Source organism: Paroedura picta, chromosome 11 (genome assembly GCF_049243985.1).
Source record: "Paroedura picta isolate Pp20150507F chromosome 11, Ppicta_v3.0, whole genome shotgun sequence".
Classification (NCBI taxonomy): domain Eukaryota; kingdom Metazoa; phylum Chordata; class Lepidosauria; order Squamata; family Gekkonidae; genus Paroedura; species Paroedura picta.
The window spans coordinates 21,376,982-21,394,544 of NC_135379.1; the positions used below are offsets into that span (position 1 = coordinate 21,376,982).

The 17,563-nt window shown below is 40.2% G+C and overlaps 2 protein-coding genes across 11 annotated transcripts in view; one reads left to right on the forward strand and one right to left on the reverse strand.

The window, feature by feature from the left end:
- The window catches only part of CASD1 (CAS1 domain sialic acid O acetyltransferase 1), a 31,654-nt gene extending 25,995 nt beyond the window's left edge, over window positions 1-5,659 (forward strand). For both annotated transcript variants that reach the window (XM_077303645.1, XM_077303646.1), the window contains exons 17-18: window positions 153-245; window positions 2,072-5,659. In XM_077303645.1, coding sequence (XP_077159760.1) covers window positions 153-245; window positions 2,072-2,338 — 360 coding nt within the window. In that variant the 3' untranslated portion in view covers window positions 2,339-5,659. The remainder of the gene's footprint in view (window positions 1-152; window positions 246-2,071) is intronic.
- A 930-nt stretch (window positions 5,660-6,589) lies between these two features.
- The window catches only part of SGCE (sarcoglycan epsilon), a 36,559-nt gene continuing 25,585 nt past the window's right edge, over window positions 6,590-17,563 (reverse strand). For 3 of the 9 annotated variants that reach the window (XM_077303663.1, XM_077303659.1, XM_077303666.1), the window contains 6 exons: window positions 16,737-16,948; window positions 15,852-15,878; window positions 14,893-15,081; window positions 9,564-9,607; window positions 7,065-7,099; window positions 6,590-6,870 (listed from right to left, as the gene is read on the reverse strand). In XM_077303663.1, coding sequence (XP_077159778.1) covers window positions 6,820-6,870; window positions 7,065-7,099; window positions 9,564-9,607; window positions 14,893-15,081; window positions 15,852-15,878; window positions 16,737-16,948 — 558 coding nt within the window. In that variant the 3' untranslated portion in view covers window positions 6,590-6,819. Of the gene's footprint in view, window positions 6,871-7,064; window positions 7,100-9,563; window positions 9,608-12,954; window positions 13,001-14,892; window positions 15,082-15,851; window positions 15,879-16,736; window positions 16,949-17,563 lie in introns of all 9 variants that reach the window. The other 6 variants (XM_077303665.1, XM_077303660.1, XR_013225420.1 and 3 more) reach the window with 5 other exon arrangements.

Sequence of the window (17,563 nt, forward strand, 5' to 3'; positions counted from 1 at the left end):
TTCACCAACATCCCAATACAGACATTCCGACTTCTAGTTTCAGTACAATATGGTGTGAAAGCTAATGGGCTATGCACATAGAAAATGTATAAAATAAACTGAAAAAGATTTATTGAAGGAAGTTTTATACATCAGATGGTTTTGTTTTTTAGATACTAGCTTTTATCCTTATAAGGAATATACCTGGCTATGCTCGTTCTGTGTACAGTTCATTTTTTGCCTGGTTTGGCAGAATTTCTCTTGAGGTAAGTACCCTAATCTTATTACAGTATAAAGACCATAAAAATATACTACAAGTAACATAGTTTCATGATCTGTGTATAGTGTGGAAAATTTGAGTACTGTTATAGGAAGGACTTGAAATTCAACTTGTTCTTTTGTATTTTTTCTCTTCTATATTGCCAAATGTTCTCTCCCACATATTGTTGTCTTTGAGATAAAATGGCTGCCCTTTGATTCATGCTTATTACTGATCAAAAAAGGCAGAGAAAGTTATTTCAGAATGGAAAGTATTGTTACTTGAGTAGTTAAGACTGTACCTAAGATAGTAAATTAAAAAATACCAGCTGTGGTGTAAATTCTAAAAAAAAATACTTTGAAGATTTATACAGCTATGTAATTTAACCCTCAAATAAAATCTTACCAAGTTATTGTAAGGGTTAGAACACTTGTCGTTGTTATTGATGTGGAATACATCTTCTGGCGCGCCTCCTGGCATGACATCCGTAGTCCCTCCCCAGAGAGTGCACCAGAAGCAGTAGGAAGGGAAGTGGCTGGTGGAAGCGAAGGCCAGGGCGCTGGCCACGAGGGAAGGGGGAAAGAAGGCAGCCAGTGTAGGTGAAGGCCGGGCCGCGGCCATGAGGGAGGGAGGCAGCCAGTGGAGGAAGGGGGCCTGGGGCAGAGGCCACACAGCAGGCCAAAGTTGAGGTGCTGCCCTAGAGTACTCTGGGAGCTGGGGCAAAGGCTGTGCAGCTGGCTGAAGCTGCAGTGCCACCCCACAGGCCTCTGAGGGCTAGGGCAAAGTATGCGTGGCTCGGGGGGGCAGGCCATTGTCCCCCAGGTCTTCGGGGGGTGGGCCGCATGCTGCAATGCAGGTGCTGCCCTCCAGGCCAGAGGACGCTGGGGCCCTCCTGGGAGAACTGATAAGGAGGGAGGGAAGAAGACTCTGTGCGTGCGTGTGTGTGTGTGTGTGTATCTGGGGGGGAGTGACTGGGGAGTAGATCAAGGAAGTGAGAGGGGATGAAGAAGTGTGAAGGGAAAGGGTCTGCATGTGTTTGTGTGTGAGAGAGGGGGGTATGAGGGGAAAGAGGGATAGATCAAAGAGCTCTGGAGCAGGTATGTGTTCCACATACCTGTGAGAGCCTTGGTGTCACTACTTTATTCTTCTTACCATACAATAAACAGGTTCTAATTGTTGTGCAGTCAGGTGGACAATATTTTTTAATAATCAGAATAGGTTCTCAAGGTATAATAGAAGTTCTGATTGTGTATCAAGGGTATGTATACTAAGCGTGTATATGCATTGCATATTCCCGAGTTTCCTCTATAGCAGGGGTAGTCAACCCGTGGTCCAACAGATGTTCATGGACTACAATTCCCATGAGCCCCTGCCAGCATTTGCTGGCAGGGGCTCATGGTAATTGTAGTCAATGAACATCTGGAGGACCACAGGTTGACTACCCCTGCTCTATAGGATCATATAAAATGTACTTTTGATAAAAGCAGCATTATAAGTATAGGATCTTTCTCATGTACAACTCCTGCATTTTATCTGTTGCCTTCATTGATTTAGGCATTACAGCAGATTCTTGGTGGAACAAAACCCAGATTTTTCTAGACTACCTGTTCTTAGAGAAAGTATAGAAGCAATAAGAAACTTGTGCACGCCCATACGTAGCCATTGCTCACTATATTGATATGTAGCCATTATTTGCTGTTATTGATTGGTGTTGTGAAATCAACATGGCAAATACTGCTACTTACGAAACCAGCATGGGACTTTTATAGTTTGACTGTTATGATTTAAAGTTGAATGCTATGATTTTAAAAAAATCTCTTCTTTTGTTTCCAGCTCTTCATCTGCCAATATCACATTTGGTTAGCAGCCGATACCAAGGGGATCTTGGTCCTTGTCCCAGGAAATCCCATGCTCAACATTATTATCAGCACTTTTATATTTGTATGCGTGGCACATGAAATTTCCCAAATCACAAATGATCTTGCACAGATTGTAGTTCCAAAAGATAATGCAGTTCTGCTGAAAAGACTGCTATGCATAGGTGGATTTTTTTCAGGACTTCTCTTTTTATCAGCAGTTGAAGACGAATCAAGGCATTAACTTCCATGAAATCCTTAAAGCTTAACTTCAGGCTAACTTTGTGTTTGCCTGAGCCAAGAGAAAAATTAGCTGGAATTAAACAGCACACACACAAAAAAGTCTAAATGAAGTCTACTGAACTTGTATGAAGTGGAAATGTCACCATTTTGTGTGGTCATTTCCATCTACTAAGGAATACGGACGAACAGAAAGGCACTGTGTACAACTGCATGTGAGAAAGTACATCTTTTCTACTGGAGCATTATTTCTGTTTACAGCAGTCTAAAGATGGAGGAAGGCTTGGTTAGCCAAGCCATTGGGTGACTGTTGCGTTTGTTTTACCTTGAGGCATTATCAAGTTGTTAAATACTTAGTAGCATTCTGCAGTTAATGTATTTGTATGTTTCAGGAATCTGCTTTTGCTGCAAAAAGTCAAGTAACCAGACCCTGCAACCATAACAATACCATCCTAAAGTGAATTCATCTTTTTGGTTCATTGAAGCCAAAGTGGGTGGGTGTCTCTCTGCATAAGTTCCATCCTAGCTTATTTAAAGAGGGCACAGCATTTAAATGCTCCAGCGTGCCCTTAAGAATTCAGCATTAAGCAGTGATCTGGGTTTTCTTACAATAATAGGGGATGTTCTGATTTACAAAAATTAATGATGACAATTATTTTAAGCATAGGTACTACATACCAGGGAAACCTTTTTAACGCTGCAGGGTGTGCGTGCTGACATTAATACAATCTTAATATTCATGTTTACAAATTATATTATCAGCATTTCCGTGAAGGTAGTTTTCAGTGATTTTTGCTTTTTCGTTTGGAGTGCCTGAGCAGTCTTGTTTACTTTTTCATCCATGTTTTCTGTTTCTGTGATCAGGTCTAAGCATTTTAACTACTAATGTCACAAGTTCAGTGAAAATGAAATGTCCCCTACTGTTTTCATCTCTTTCCTTGTTCTTATTTCCTGCCATAGCATATTCACTTATATAGAAAAAAGAAGTACAATTCAGCTCCCCTTTTTGGCCACTGAAAAAAAATTCCTGTAGGTCTTTCTATAAGAACTGTGTAAATGTCTCTGCTATAAATTCTTCATTGAGGAGCTTGAGTGTCTACCTATGATTATCATGCAGCTTGAGTAAACACTGGGCTGGCTCCAGTGATCCATTAGTGATGGTCACAGATCTTTCCCTGTTTTTCTTTTCTTACCAGAAGCTCCTTCTCATCCTGGGAAATGTTGACTCCACATGGAGTAATAGCTACATCAGTCAGTCTGGTGCAGTAAGAAGGGGGGGAACCTCTTTCCATTAGTGGAACAATGAAACCATTTTGTCCCCTTTATCTTCTCCCTGTGAATCAGCTGTCCTTGGGTCAGAAATGGGAAAGCAAGGAAGATCTGCAATCTTTGAGTGAAAGCAAAGAGCTAGATATAATCCACTGTAATTGTGAGCCATTCTTTTTTACTTTCAAAGATGTATTTATCTCAGCACTTACAATCCAGATTCAACTGATTGAAAGGAGGGGGAAATTAACCATATCTAAAATATACGTTCTGAATATGTTTCACTTGTCAATGCTTTAAAAGGGCTGTAAAGATCCCCCATGTGTTTAAAAAACTAGGCCTTAAAAAAAAAAAGAAACAGATTGATTCTGTTCTGAATAGATGCATTAAACAGCTGCTGGTAATGAGTGGCAGAGGGAAGTTGCTTATGGCAGGTCTAGTCTCTTCTTTTTACCATTTTATACGAAAAATAGCAGTTCAAATTGAAGGAGGCAAGCTGCAATTTACATTCTGCAGATTAAATTCAGCACTGATCCCTTGTCTTGCTGAAAATGATTCCAAATTTGTTTCTGTTCTGGAGCAGGAGGATATTTATACAAATAACTTATACACAGCATCCTTGTTTTGGATAAATCATACGTGGGTTACAATCCAAAGTTTTCTTTCCAGAAACTGCCGTAATAGCCCTGTAAGGAAACTAGATGAGACACTAATAGGTCCATGACTGTATCTTCCTGGACAATGTTTTAAAGGTAATTTCAGTTGTGTGAAGCTCCAGTTCATATTGGGGCCCTATATATATAGAGTGTGTGTGTGTGTGTGTGTGTGTGTGTGTGTGTGTGTGTGTGTCTGTCTGGGGAGGGGTGAGAGAATAATCTCTTTACCCCGCACAGTTTTACTCACCCAAACTACGTTCCCAGTGCTGCTTTTAGACCTAGAAGGGTGAAAAAGGATGGCTCATCTCCACCCATTTTCAGGACATGTAATGCAGGGAGGCTGTTTAGAGAATCCAAACTACAGAGACAGTCTTCCCATGCAGCCTCAATATTGCTTAAAAAAGAAAAGCAGGAAATATCTGGTGATGGATCCCTCACCTTTAGACTGTTCTCTGAACAATACCATGTACCAAAAGCAGCTTGAGTTTGGTGGTGCAGTGTTTATTGGAGGGAAATTATGTGCCTACATCAGTGCTGTTTGCATCACTTAGAAAGCTCTTATGCCCAGTCATACCACCCAAACAGCCTATTGATGTGCTGTGGAGATATATTTTGTAAACAAAAGAAAAATACTGTATCTGTAGGCATAGAAGTTGTGCACATATCCTTTTGGGACATGACCTTAGACACCAACAACTTGTCCCGGCTATTCTAATTTGCTGCTTACTGTTTTAACACTTGAAGAATGTCTAGACAGTATTTGTTTTCTACGCACATGTGCAATTATATGTAACGATACACAAAAGTGGCTTTTTAATTTATAGAACGTATATGTCTTCAAGTGGGAATTTTGGAATAACATTGTAAATGGCCATAGTGAATTATAATTTCTAAGAGACAATTCCACTGAAGCATGATGGATCCAAGATCTGGGTTTTTTTTCACCCCATTTAATGCTTAAGTTGAACTGCTTTGCTGGGTAAGTTGAATAGAAAAAAAACAAAAATCCCTACAGTGTGCAAGTTCTGTATTTTCTCAGATTTCTCTTTCCAAGGGGTTATACTTTGCCACTAATCAGTACATTTGATTCAGTTCAGTTTAGTTAACCACTGTATGGATGATTGGCAAGTCATGGGTTGCATTGACAGATACCATGCATAACATTTTTAAGAGAACTCATGTTAGGTGTCAGAATTTTTTTTTAATGTTTATAAACGAAGTATTGTAGATATTTTATTTATCTGTACAGATTTGTTTAAAGATTATTTTTGTTGGAAGTGTTGCACTTGTTTGCTATTACCGTATGTGAGATAAAATATATTTTCTTTTAAAGTTATGTGGAAAATATGAAGTAATTTAAACACTGAATAAATGTGCTATGGGTGCTTATTTTTGCACTGAAAGGTGTGTGTATGTTTAGTTTTGAAACCCTGTCTAAAGGTTACAAATGGTACTGTTGGTGAGGGAGTCCAACATTTTTAAATGGCTAAATCTGCAAGTATTTTGCAGTATAGTTCTTAATACGGACATGATGGCAGGTTACGGTCTGCACAAAACCATAGCTTGCCCTGATATCTCAACAGTGTCTGAAAGTTAACATTGCAAAATATTTGCAGACTTGGCCATTTTTAATTTCTGATTCTGATTTGCTGGCCCCTTAAATAATAGCATGCCCATTCAAGCATTACATTCAACATAGTTAAGCTTCCCTAAGCATGATTTGGCACAGTCTGTGAACTGACTGTGCCTTAGGCTGAACAAGAGGAGATGGCTATTAAACGGTTATACTTTGGCCATGACTGCTACTACCATGAAACAAATGCATGCAGCTTTGGACAAGTCGCCCTTCATTGTTATGTTCAGTTTTCTGCCTAACCAAGGAGAAATGAAAAGATCTGGCTAATACCCAAGATCTTCCCCAAAGCAGCTTTACCAAATTAAATCCCATTACATCAGATACAGTGCTTTTCTACCTGGCATATTTGCTAAATTTGAGGGAACTCAGCACTACATTTACTAAGACTTGCAATGCACACTACACAAGTAGTGTGTATTGGATAATTCATATGGTTTTTAGGGGGATTTTATTGGGGGTTTTAAAAGTTGTAACCTGCCATGAGCCTTTCAGGAGTGGCGGGCTAAAAATCAAATAAATAAATAAATAAATGAGAATAAATACAAGAAGAAAGCAAAGCAGCAATTAGTAAGCTGGCAGAAGTTTGTTTCATGCTGAATTATTCGGGGAATAATTGAGGGCCTAACAGTTATTTCCTATGAACAGTCTTGACATATGAAAAAGGTACTCAAGCATCAATATCAGAAATAACCAGTGGTTTGATGTTTATATTTTAAATATTTTAATGTAACAAATATAAAGTTAGTGTTTTTACAAATTGTTGAAAATGTCCAAAATACAAAAAGATATAGTACATTAGTCATATGGAAATGATACAGTCTGACACTTGGGTATTTAATACTGTGGGCATGCACACTCCATTGGAAAAAAGTCATGCATCAGATCAGATATAAGTAAATAAAAGATGATCTTGGATGTAGTATTTAGTTACAAATTAATAGCTTCTGTAAGTTTTCTTTCCTCAGGGATGCCATTTACCTGTAAATGACAATTAACAAAAGAATCAGAAGTCAATTAGAACGGCAAGTTGAGAGAGATTCAACCATTCATAAGAATCTTTGAGAGATCATTTATGACTTAAACCTCTTGAGTTGACCATGCAGATGGTAATACTCATCACATTAATGTTTTCTTGAACAGTGAAAAGGCAATATGGCACTAGTAATACTTGCCTCAAATCTTTGAAATGTTGTCATACGAAATTCTCCTTTAATCCCCGAAAGCAGTAATAAAAAAGCAAGAGTTTTGAATACAGTGTTCTCTGAAGCAGTTTCATGTATGTTGTTAACATCAGCTTGAGAATGCTGATCAGATTTGCTCTTGATTGTAAAAGTTCTTCATTTCCTGCATATGACTTCAACCTGTGATTGACCTAGTTTTCATCCCTTTTATTTTTCTGTTACATTTCTCACATGCCTGCCTGTGTTAATATTTTTTTGACAGGCTGGTAGGAAAATAAAGCTGTTAGCTTTTACAAATCCTGACACACTGTGATAACGAAGGCTATTGTAAATCTCTGGTAGAGCTTTTAATCAAAACCTTGTTACCTTATTGTTTTCATTAGGTGGAGGGGAGTGAAGAGGAACATCCTTGGGTGAAGGGTGGAAACAGACAGGTACATGGGGAGGCCCAGAAGGGGCTAGGGATCCCAGCGGTCCAGGGACATTTGAGATATGGCAATGTAAGGATTCTGCAACTCTTTTGCAGATCACAAAGTAGACTTGGCATGTGTGACTAAGACAAGGGAGAGCAAAATGGGAGCCCTGAAAGAACTGGCCCCACCAGGCTTCTCAGGGGTGGGCAGTTGCTATGCTGGTCCAGGAATCTTTTTCCTACAGGACACTCCCTGCCCCAAAAATCCCACTCATTGAATATGTGATACTGGGGTGGGAGTCAGTCGAGGAGTTGGTCATCTAGCCCTCTTTAAGTATTTGAAAGGGTGTCACTTGGAGGAGGGCAGGATGCTGTTTCTGCTGGCTGCAGAGGAGAGGACACGCAGTAATGGGTTTAAACTTCAAGTACAACGATATAGGCTAGATATCAGGAAAAAGTTTTTCACAGTCAGAGTAGTTCAGCAGTGGAATAGGCTGCCTAAGGAGGTGGTGAGCTCCCCCTCACTGGAAGTCTTCAAGCAAAGGTTGGATACACACTTTTCTTGGATGCTTTAGGATGCTTAGGACTAATCCTGCGTTGAGCAGGGGGTTGGACTAGATGGCCTGTATGGCCCCTTCCAGCTCTATGATTCTATGATTCTATGATTCTAACCACTGATAAAAATTAGAGACCCATGGCCACCTTTGAAGAATTTTTTTTTAACTTCAGGCACCTGAATTGAAGTGAACAGGGTACTGGCTTCAATAAGATCAATCACTCTCTCCCTCATGGGTCATTAATGTGGGTGATGAGCAGGTTGGGAAGCCTATCAATGACCTTAGGGACCTTCCCCAGGGAAAAGGATCTGGGGGAGATCTTTGATGCTTCCCTTTCAATGGAGGCTCAGATCATAACAGTAACTTGCAAGGTATTTTTCCATCTATACCAAGTGAAGGTACTAGCTCCCTACCTGGCCCTGGAAGCCCTCGCCACAGTAGTCCATGCTGCTCAGGTACTGACAAGGAGGGCACATATTCGACAACCTCCAACAGCTGCACTGGCTCCTAGTAGAGCTCCAGATCAGGTTCAAGGTATTGGTATTGACCTTCAGAGCCCTATACAGTCTGGTACCTATGGATCTGAGGGATTGCCTCTCCCAATATGTCCCCTGGAGAGCACTTGCCAGCTAGAGCAAACCTGCTCGTAGGGCTGGGCCTCAATCTTTTTGAATCTGGCTCCAACCTGTGGAATGAGTTGCCGCCTGAGACGAGGGGCCTGACAGAGCTATTACAGTTCTACAGTGCCTGCAAAGTGGCACTCTTCCACTCTTCTATGGTTGAGGCCAGAGCAACTAAAGGGCCTCCCTCCAATCCCTACAGTTCCTCCCCATTTTTTCTCTGTCACCCATGCCAGTGAAGGACTCGCCACACTCAACAGGCCTTTTTTAGGGATAGAAGTTTAAAATGTATATGAAATCACTAAAATTTGTATGTATTTTAACAGCTTGTAAACCGCCTTGAGCCCCTCAGGTGGTGAGGCTGTCAAGAAATTCAAAAATAATAATAGTTATTGTTTGCATAACAAGAAATAGTATCTGATCTTGTACTATGTTAGTTAGGCTGCCTAAACCAATGGATGTCAAATGGCTGAGGAAGGAATGCTACACTGGTCTATTATATATATTCTGTTGCGGTGTATATTCTATTCCATCTGTACCGTGGAAAGCAGAAAGGAGCACATCTACCAAGGGAGAAAAACAGTATACTTAATTAGGACAATGAGTAAACCTGCCCCAACTTTGAAAGAAAATCAGGAGCAATCCCTATTAAAGTTTTCCCATTGATTTTCAAGGAACACATGTGGACTAGATTGTTGTTATACGACTTCTGTTTTGATTTCCAGGAACCCTACAACTGCCTTCTCCGTTTTATAACATTCTCTATTGTGCACAGTCTTTTCATTCTCCCAGTGTTTCCCTTCTGGTCCCAGAAATATTTACATAAACAAAACTGAGTCTGTGAGCACTTCCTTTAATCCAATCAGCTTACATTCTAACCCCCAAACAAAATCAAACTCACCTTCTGTCTGCTGCTGTGGAATTTGAGTCTGATGTGGCAGGTTCCTACAAAATGTATATATGCTATTAAGTTTAAACATTAGAAGCCAATCCATCAATTCTGCTTTGCAAAGTAATGCAGAATACTCAAAAGAATAAATGACAGCAACAGAAGGCAAATATTTCCTGGTATTATTCAATGTACTCAATGATTGTCCAAAGGAAATTTGAATTCCTCATATGATTAAAAAGGAAGGCTATGTATATCCATTTATGGTGGAGGGTAATGCTGGTAGGGACTACTCATCCCACTTGCTTCATAGGCAGGCCATTCAAATTAGGCCACTGGTGGGATCCAACCATGTTTTCTGCTAGAGAAAAGGGAAAGGTCCTCTGACTACCCAAAAAGATTACGTGGTGCATCATGGGACCTGTACAAAAGCCATATGGGACAGGAGTTAAAGTATGGAGTGGAAGTGGGTGAGACTGGAAAATCTGGTTGAAACTAACCCTTCTGGGAACACTGCAGCAACAGGAGCTCTTAGTTGGTAAGCCAGCTCATATAGGAATAAACAGTTTATTAAAGCCCTAAATATTTTGGAATCAGGGTATTTAAAGGTAATGACTAATAGCTTGAATTGGGCACAGAAGCAAATTAGCAGCCAGTGTAGCTCTTTTAAAACTGTTAAGATATGCCTTCTCAATGATTTGTGAGAAAAGGGAAATACTACATAGAAATATTACAAACCGTAGTAGAGCTAATGCAATGGAGGAACACCCTTTAAAAAAAGACTGCGAATGCATTCTTCTATGTGTCAGTTCACCCACAGTACAGGAAATGTCCCTCCCTGCCGCTCTGATAGCAGGGGATAGGAATAATGTGAGCTTCCGCCATGTTGGGATTGTTTTTAAAGTCTTTTAATGGGTATTTGAATGGTGATAAGACTATTGTGACCTGCCACGAGCCTACGGGGAGTGGCGGGAAATAAATCTAACTAGTAATAATAATAATAATAAAAGTCAGCCTACAGCTCCCAACATAAGGATCTTCTCTTCAATCTCCTCAGCACCACAAGTGTTCATGAATTTATAACAATCTGAGGTATCTTTATTCATCCTTATCTAGATAATGATCTTCTCTGTTCTCCTACTATGGAGCAGGATGGATGTCCAGAATAGCATATACTAACTGAAATATCATGGGTTTCCAACAAAGTACCAGAAAAGTAATCACTTTCCCTCCCAATTGGGGAGTGGGGGTTTCTCATTGATACATTCAACCCTTGAATGTCTTCAACGGGGCAGGATGATTCCATCTTCCAAGTCATCAAGAAGTCCACATCCAAGGTCTAAGAGTTACATCTCTGAATATGGTTTCATGGGCCTGTTTCCAATTATATGTACAACACTTCCTGCTTCTTCTCTATCGAGATCATCAGCTGCTGGCATCACCTACATATCTATTTTCCATCAGAGATCTCAACTTTTCTCCATTGGTAGTTGCAAGAGTGTAATCACAATTTTACATGAATGGGGAAGGCACTGGCAAACCACCTCGTATTGAGTCTGCCATGAAAACGCTACAGGGCGTCACCCCAAGGGTCAGACATGACCCGGTGCTTGCACAGGGGATACCTTTACCTTTACCAGAGAATGAAACAACTCACATACAAGTCACCATGGAAGCAAACCTCACAGCTGTGGGCAGCTAAGCCTCACCCAAGGAAAACTGAAAAAATCAGAAGCCTTGCAGAAAAATGCTTGTTCAGAGCACCATGTCATTGAAGAATGAAGTTCACATCTCAGCTTGGCCTACAAGATATTTATGTTCTGCCAATGGAAAAGCCAAGTAAAACTCCAAGAAGGAACTGGATTCTTTATCTTTACTTCAGAAGGCAACTCTCCTCCAACAGTGGCCAGAATGCTATATTCTTTTGGTTATAGCCTAACAAAGAATGTGTAGCTCAAAAGCAAACTGGCTTTTGGGAACAGAGTCTAAGTATACCAGTCTTCCCATTCTTGATCTTTTTGATCCCTCATTAACAATAGACTAAGCAGTAGCCTGTCAAGCATAAGGCAAAGATTTATACCAGGGCTGGCATTCAAGATTTCTCTACACCTTCTTATAGGGAGCTCTCATTTCCAAAGTCCTGAGCTAAAAGGTAGAGCTGATCCTTCTGGATTCTCACTGTACATGTGGACTATGGTTTTCAGACCCCATAAGCATGGATATTCACTCACTTTGGCTAATTCCACCCACAGCCAACAAAACATGTCAAGAATATCCCACTAACTGTACCAACATGGCTCTACCTCACCATTCATAGGCTAAACAGGAGATCCAAGAACCCTTTAGTTATTCTCACGCAGTCATTAACTTACTAGCTTCAAGTCATTAACAACTTGCTAGCACTAATTGCATCTGTGAGATCACATGGGAAGGTTTCCTCTGGTGTAGACAAAATACCAGCAAAGTGGAAGAGGTCCTTAACTATCTATGTCCTGAAACAGAATAGGTCTTACACCACTAGCTTAAGAAGCAAGACAAAGACATGTTGACAGGGCTGGCTAAAATATTAGCTCACCTTAGAGTTATATAAGGAAACCGTAACAGCAGTTTTATTCCCTGCTCCTGTTCTAATTTTGCCTTTTTCACAGCTTACTGCACATAGGGTCAACATTCTCCTCAGGCTATCCCCTACAATCCTGGGTTCCTTTTCTTGGCCTGCTGCTGTGTGCAAAGTCCTCATGAAGACTCTGCATTGTGTGAATTGGCCTTTTGCCCTTGGTTTCCAGGACTTCAGTAAGGGGTCATTCAAGCCAGGAGATAAACATTGATTCCTATCCTCTTTCCTTTTATTCCCTGTTTATTAAGGACACTTTTATTATTCTGTATTATGGAATTCTGTTTGGCAGTTTGGGGCTCTCTGCTGCAATATATCTTGAAATGAGAGGGGAAATGATTCCGGCCACCAAGTGGGACAAAAACTCTGCCTAATGGCACAGCCCTGATGGTGGAATAAGTTGGAGCACTAGCCATCATTTGGATATGCTCCCCAGTTTTGAAAAGAATCCTTACACTAAGTACAAGTTCTCTCAATTTTGGTCTGAATGACCGTAAATAAATATTGATTGAAGTACAAGTTCTCATTTTCCTGATTTTAAGGTAGGGATGTAATGTAATCCTGTGAGGTATGCACGTAATCAATGCCAATCAACAAACACTTTCAAAGAAAAAAGTTAAAAGATTATAAATGAGATTATTCCTAAATCTTTTATAGTTGCGAACAGAAGTACAAACATAAAGAAGTACAAACATAGGTTAGAAGTACAAACATTAGAAGGTTAGAAGTACAAGCATAAGTTAGAAGTACAAACATAAAGAGATAAGTCCTAAATAAATTTGTCCTTACCTCATCTCCAGTTTTAGACAGGAGCACATTTTATGACAGAAGCTATCTGTGTCCATCAATTTATAATTTCTGTTAGCAATACACTGAGCCTGGAACAGTGGTGTTTCTCAAAAACCAGCAGAGGGAGTATAGGAGCATTAAATGGCAGACGTTGTAGTTTTACTTGCCTCTACTGCTTAGAATCTTTTTTTTAATTCAACCTTTCTTCAACAAACCAGTTAGTACCTTCTCAAATGATGATCAAACTTCCACAATCTGACCCAAGCGTTATCATAATCTTTGGCTCATCAATCAATAATTGTACTAATGAAACTTTAAGGACTATACTGACAGAAGAACTATTAAAATATTTGATGAGCACAGTCTATGTGTTTGATCTTCAAGATACCACCCTTGAGCCTGCAAGGGAAGATGCTATACAAAATAAATAAATAAATTCTACTGACTCTTTCGTATTCCTTCCTACTAATTCAGCTACCAGTCTACACAATTTATGTGGCAATTAATTTGGCACAAAGGCTTCTCTGCTAGTACCAGCAGCTGATTCACAGTGTCTCACAACCCCTTGGCCAAGAGGCAACCCCTTGGCCAAGAGCAGTGACATGCTGAAGAGTTCAGCAGCAAAGAACTTCCCTCAACTAGACCTCCTGGTAGTCAAGGTCTCGTTCAATCTAGTTCTTCATGATTCCAGCCCAGGGGAAATAAGGCAACATTTGAGGAGGTGCTACCTCAGCAATTCAAATCATGAGACAGGATACAAGGAGATTTACTGGCCTCGCCCATTAGAAAATAAACACTTCTGGATTGAAAAACAATGCACAAGGCTCAGAACAATATTTCCTTGGGACATTCTGTGAAGGACTTGATCCAGAGAGGGATGTGATGAAGACTACCTGGTCTTGAACTTGCTGGCAGTCCCCATGTACTCCCCTAGGCAGTCACATTAGGGCTGCCATGCAGAGGCAGTAACGCAATAATCACAGTGGCAAGGCACATCCACGTGCGCCAGCTGGCACATGTGTGGTACAGTCCTAAACAGGTCTCATTCAAATCTTACTGAACTCTACCCAGACTTCAGAAGTATTCTTAGGATGGTATTAACATTCTTGACCAAGCACATAGTCTTTCATGGAGAAAGTCCTCTGGGCCAGGTTTCACTGCAAGCTACTGCAAGTTTCCTGCAGTCCTCACACATCAATCTCAAATAGCTCAATGCCTGCAGCCCACAGATTGGGTTCCCTACTTCAGTGGTCCCCACCTTTTTATCACTGGGGACCGGTCAATGCTTGACAATTTTACTAAGGCCCGGGGGGGGGGGGGGGAGTCTTTTGCCAAGGGACATCGCTGCCGCCACCTGAGCCCCTGTTCCAGTTGCTTTCCTGCTGATGCCCCTGAATTCCCGCCGCCCGCTAGTGGGGTGCTGCCAGCAGCAGCTGCGCACTGCCATGCCGAGGGGGAGCCCCAGCCATGGTGGCTGCTGGAGAGCACCAAAGCTGGCTGCAGAGTGGCAGGGCAGCCCCCAAGGCAACAGCCAGGGAGGAGGACGAGAAGGACTGATCCACAGACCCCTACCGGTCTGCGGACCAGGGGTTGGGGTCCGCTGCCCTACATGGAAGGCTTCAATTTACATGACTTTTAGGAAACAGAACTACAATCTATGTTTTGTTTGTATCTATTTTTCTTGTTTGCATTCATTACCTGTGATATGTATGCCCTTCTTAGCTTGAATACCTGTTAAGGCTGTATAAAAATTAATATTACAAGAAACATATTAAATGATAAATCAAAAGAAAGTTGACATGATATTTATTATGTGACATGGAAAAACTAGACTGTCACTCAATCTGGATTTGGGAATATCGCCTGCCCAACAAAACCAAGTGGTAGTTCCATGGCTAAAATCAACAGTACTTTATCTGTCGTTATGCATATACTTACTGCTGTGTTTGCATCAGTGGCATACTTGTATTGTCATAGCTGTCCGGGTGAATGGGTGGTACAATCTCACCAGTGACTGGGTGAAACACAGGGAGTGTTGAGAGAGGCCATGCTATCTCTCTGTTTTTGGACATTTCCCGAAGTTCTTTTGTGGATTTCTGAATTGCACTGTGGTGGACCAGCTGGATGCTATATCAGAAGGAAACAACAGGTTGGTTCCCATATATATGTGAAAAGATAGTTTAAAACAAACTAATTTTATTTCATCCAGTAGATTACCACAATAAAGAGCTATATACTACAAAAACTGTGTTTAAATTAATCCGGGGGAAATATCTTTTAGAGAGGAAACAAGGCATACAAATGAGCTCCATCCAGTTCACCAAAGCTCCCCCTCCCTCCAACTTCATTGAAATCCAGCTAGCCTGTGGGCTCAGGGGAAACCTTGCCGATCTGAATGGAACCCAGTAGCCTTGAATGTCCTATCCACGATCAAGAGGGTGCGCATCTCAGCACTCTGTAAAACTGATGAGACTCTGTACAACCAAGTGCAGATATTGTATTTCACTGCTTTTAATTTGCTAAGCTTTATAGTTTGCCTTCAGGTAGCTGGTTCATTATTCATGGGCAGGGCACTTACAGGGCACTCTTTTCATGGGATTTTTGTTTACTAATTTCATTGCAGAAAGACAAACTGTAAAACCACAAGCCACACACTGAAACTGAATATTAATATTTGGTTTCTAACCTGTTTTATGGTGGACTTTTAAACCCTTTTTATTTCGGTCCTATTCACTGCCCTAAGACTCTACCTTTTTTTTTTTCTTTCAAAGCAGCCATCACAGAAATGAAGAACAAGTTAAGGAGAATGAAGATGGGATACATGTATGAAGCATGACAAGCTACCAGGAAATGAAAATTAAATGATGAGAGAAAATAACAGGAAAGAAGACACTTACTCTGGTGTTTGCATGTTTCTCTTTTCCCTAAAAATAAAACAAAATTTATGAATTAAATAATAGCATTGATACTTGGAACATTAATAACTGATGATGGGAAATAGTACATGAGGTGGAAATGCTGATCCTGTTGCAACTGGCCACGATCCACGGAAGCTCTAAGTGTGTCCGGATGAGAACAGCATGTGTAACTGAAGCTCCTTTTTAAGGTTTGCCACCGCTGCTCTGATAGCCAAAGAGGCAAACAGCATTTTAACCAAGGCTTGCCTCTTCAGAAACGGATACAGTGAAAGCTAAAAAGAAGTTTCAGCTCTACATATGGTTCTTGTCTCTGCACATAGAACCTCTTTGGGTCATGGCCATTAATTGCAATCTGGAAGCATTTGCCACAAGGAAGATGTGAAGGCATGGATGAAGACACGTAAAGAGGTGGAAAAAAAATGAAAGACACAACACAGAAAAGTGAATATGCAGGTTAAAAAAGACAGATGCTGGACTAAGATCCCTAGACCATGTGCATGTATAATGGAAGGAATTATGTTACTTGCTGCTTTTTCTTTTATGCTGGCTTTTATAACCCTAAATTCAGTTCACAATCTTAATAAGGTTTATTTTTATCATTAACAACTCTGCTATCTGTGATTAGTTTCAAATTACTGTCATGTAAAAATAATTTTGTGAATGGGTTCCCCAGTTAGCAATTTCTTAATAAACTTCTAGTTCCAAAGTTGACTGATTGCAATCATTCAATTTTATTACATGTTTTAGGATTTATTAAGTTTGTATGTTTATGAACTGAATTAAGCTCATCCGTTGAATTTTCCATGTGCCTTGCAGACTTAAAAAAAATTATACAACCACTTATGAATGTTTCAGAGTACTCACACTCCTTCCCTTCGGCAGCACATAATATAAGCAAGTATTAGAAAAAGCACCAGTGCTACCGCAGAGGGGACTGCCAGGGTAATGAGGAAATCGGAGTAATAATCTCTGCTTTTCAGTGATTCAGAAGGTGGCTTGTATTCGCCACCATCTGGCAAGATGCCTTCTCCGCGGATCACTTCCTGATTGGTAGGAACATGTGGTTTTTTAACAACCTGATACCAAAACGAGAAGACAAAAAAAAAATCCTTAGCAACAATGCTAATCACAATCAATCAAAGAATATAGCTTTACAATCTCCATTTATGCAAGTAAAGCCTAGGAGGTAGTTTTTACCAACCATAATTTATTTTTTAAATATACATTTTGTACTGCGTGCTTTCTTTCCAGAAATCAGTTTTTTAAAACTATAGTTTAAAAACCCATGTAATATAATGTAGGGTCTCTAATTTGGTGCCCCAAAAGGACAAAAGTTTTATTAAAACATTATGAGGCAAACCAACAGCAATCCATTTTGTTCAATAAATAAAGTTATTAACCATGATAGGTTGGTGATAAAGGAAATTATTACAACCTTCTAATTGACCATACAGTTGTTGAAAATTGGCTTTAGCTCCATATTGGAGACCAAAATCTGATATCTAACTCTTCTCTGTATAGAAAAAAGTTGCTTCCTTAGCTAAGCTTTACTATGTAACCTTTTACCTACAACTGGATATAGGGGAAATGGTTTATGGAGTGCTTTACAGATAAGCTAAGGAATTATGTTTTGACTAAAATTATGGGTTGTTATAACTCACCCTTCCAAACAGAGCTGAGCCTGAATCAAG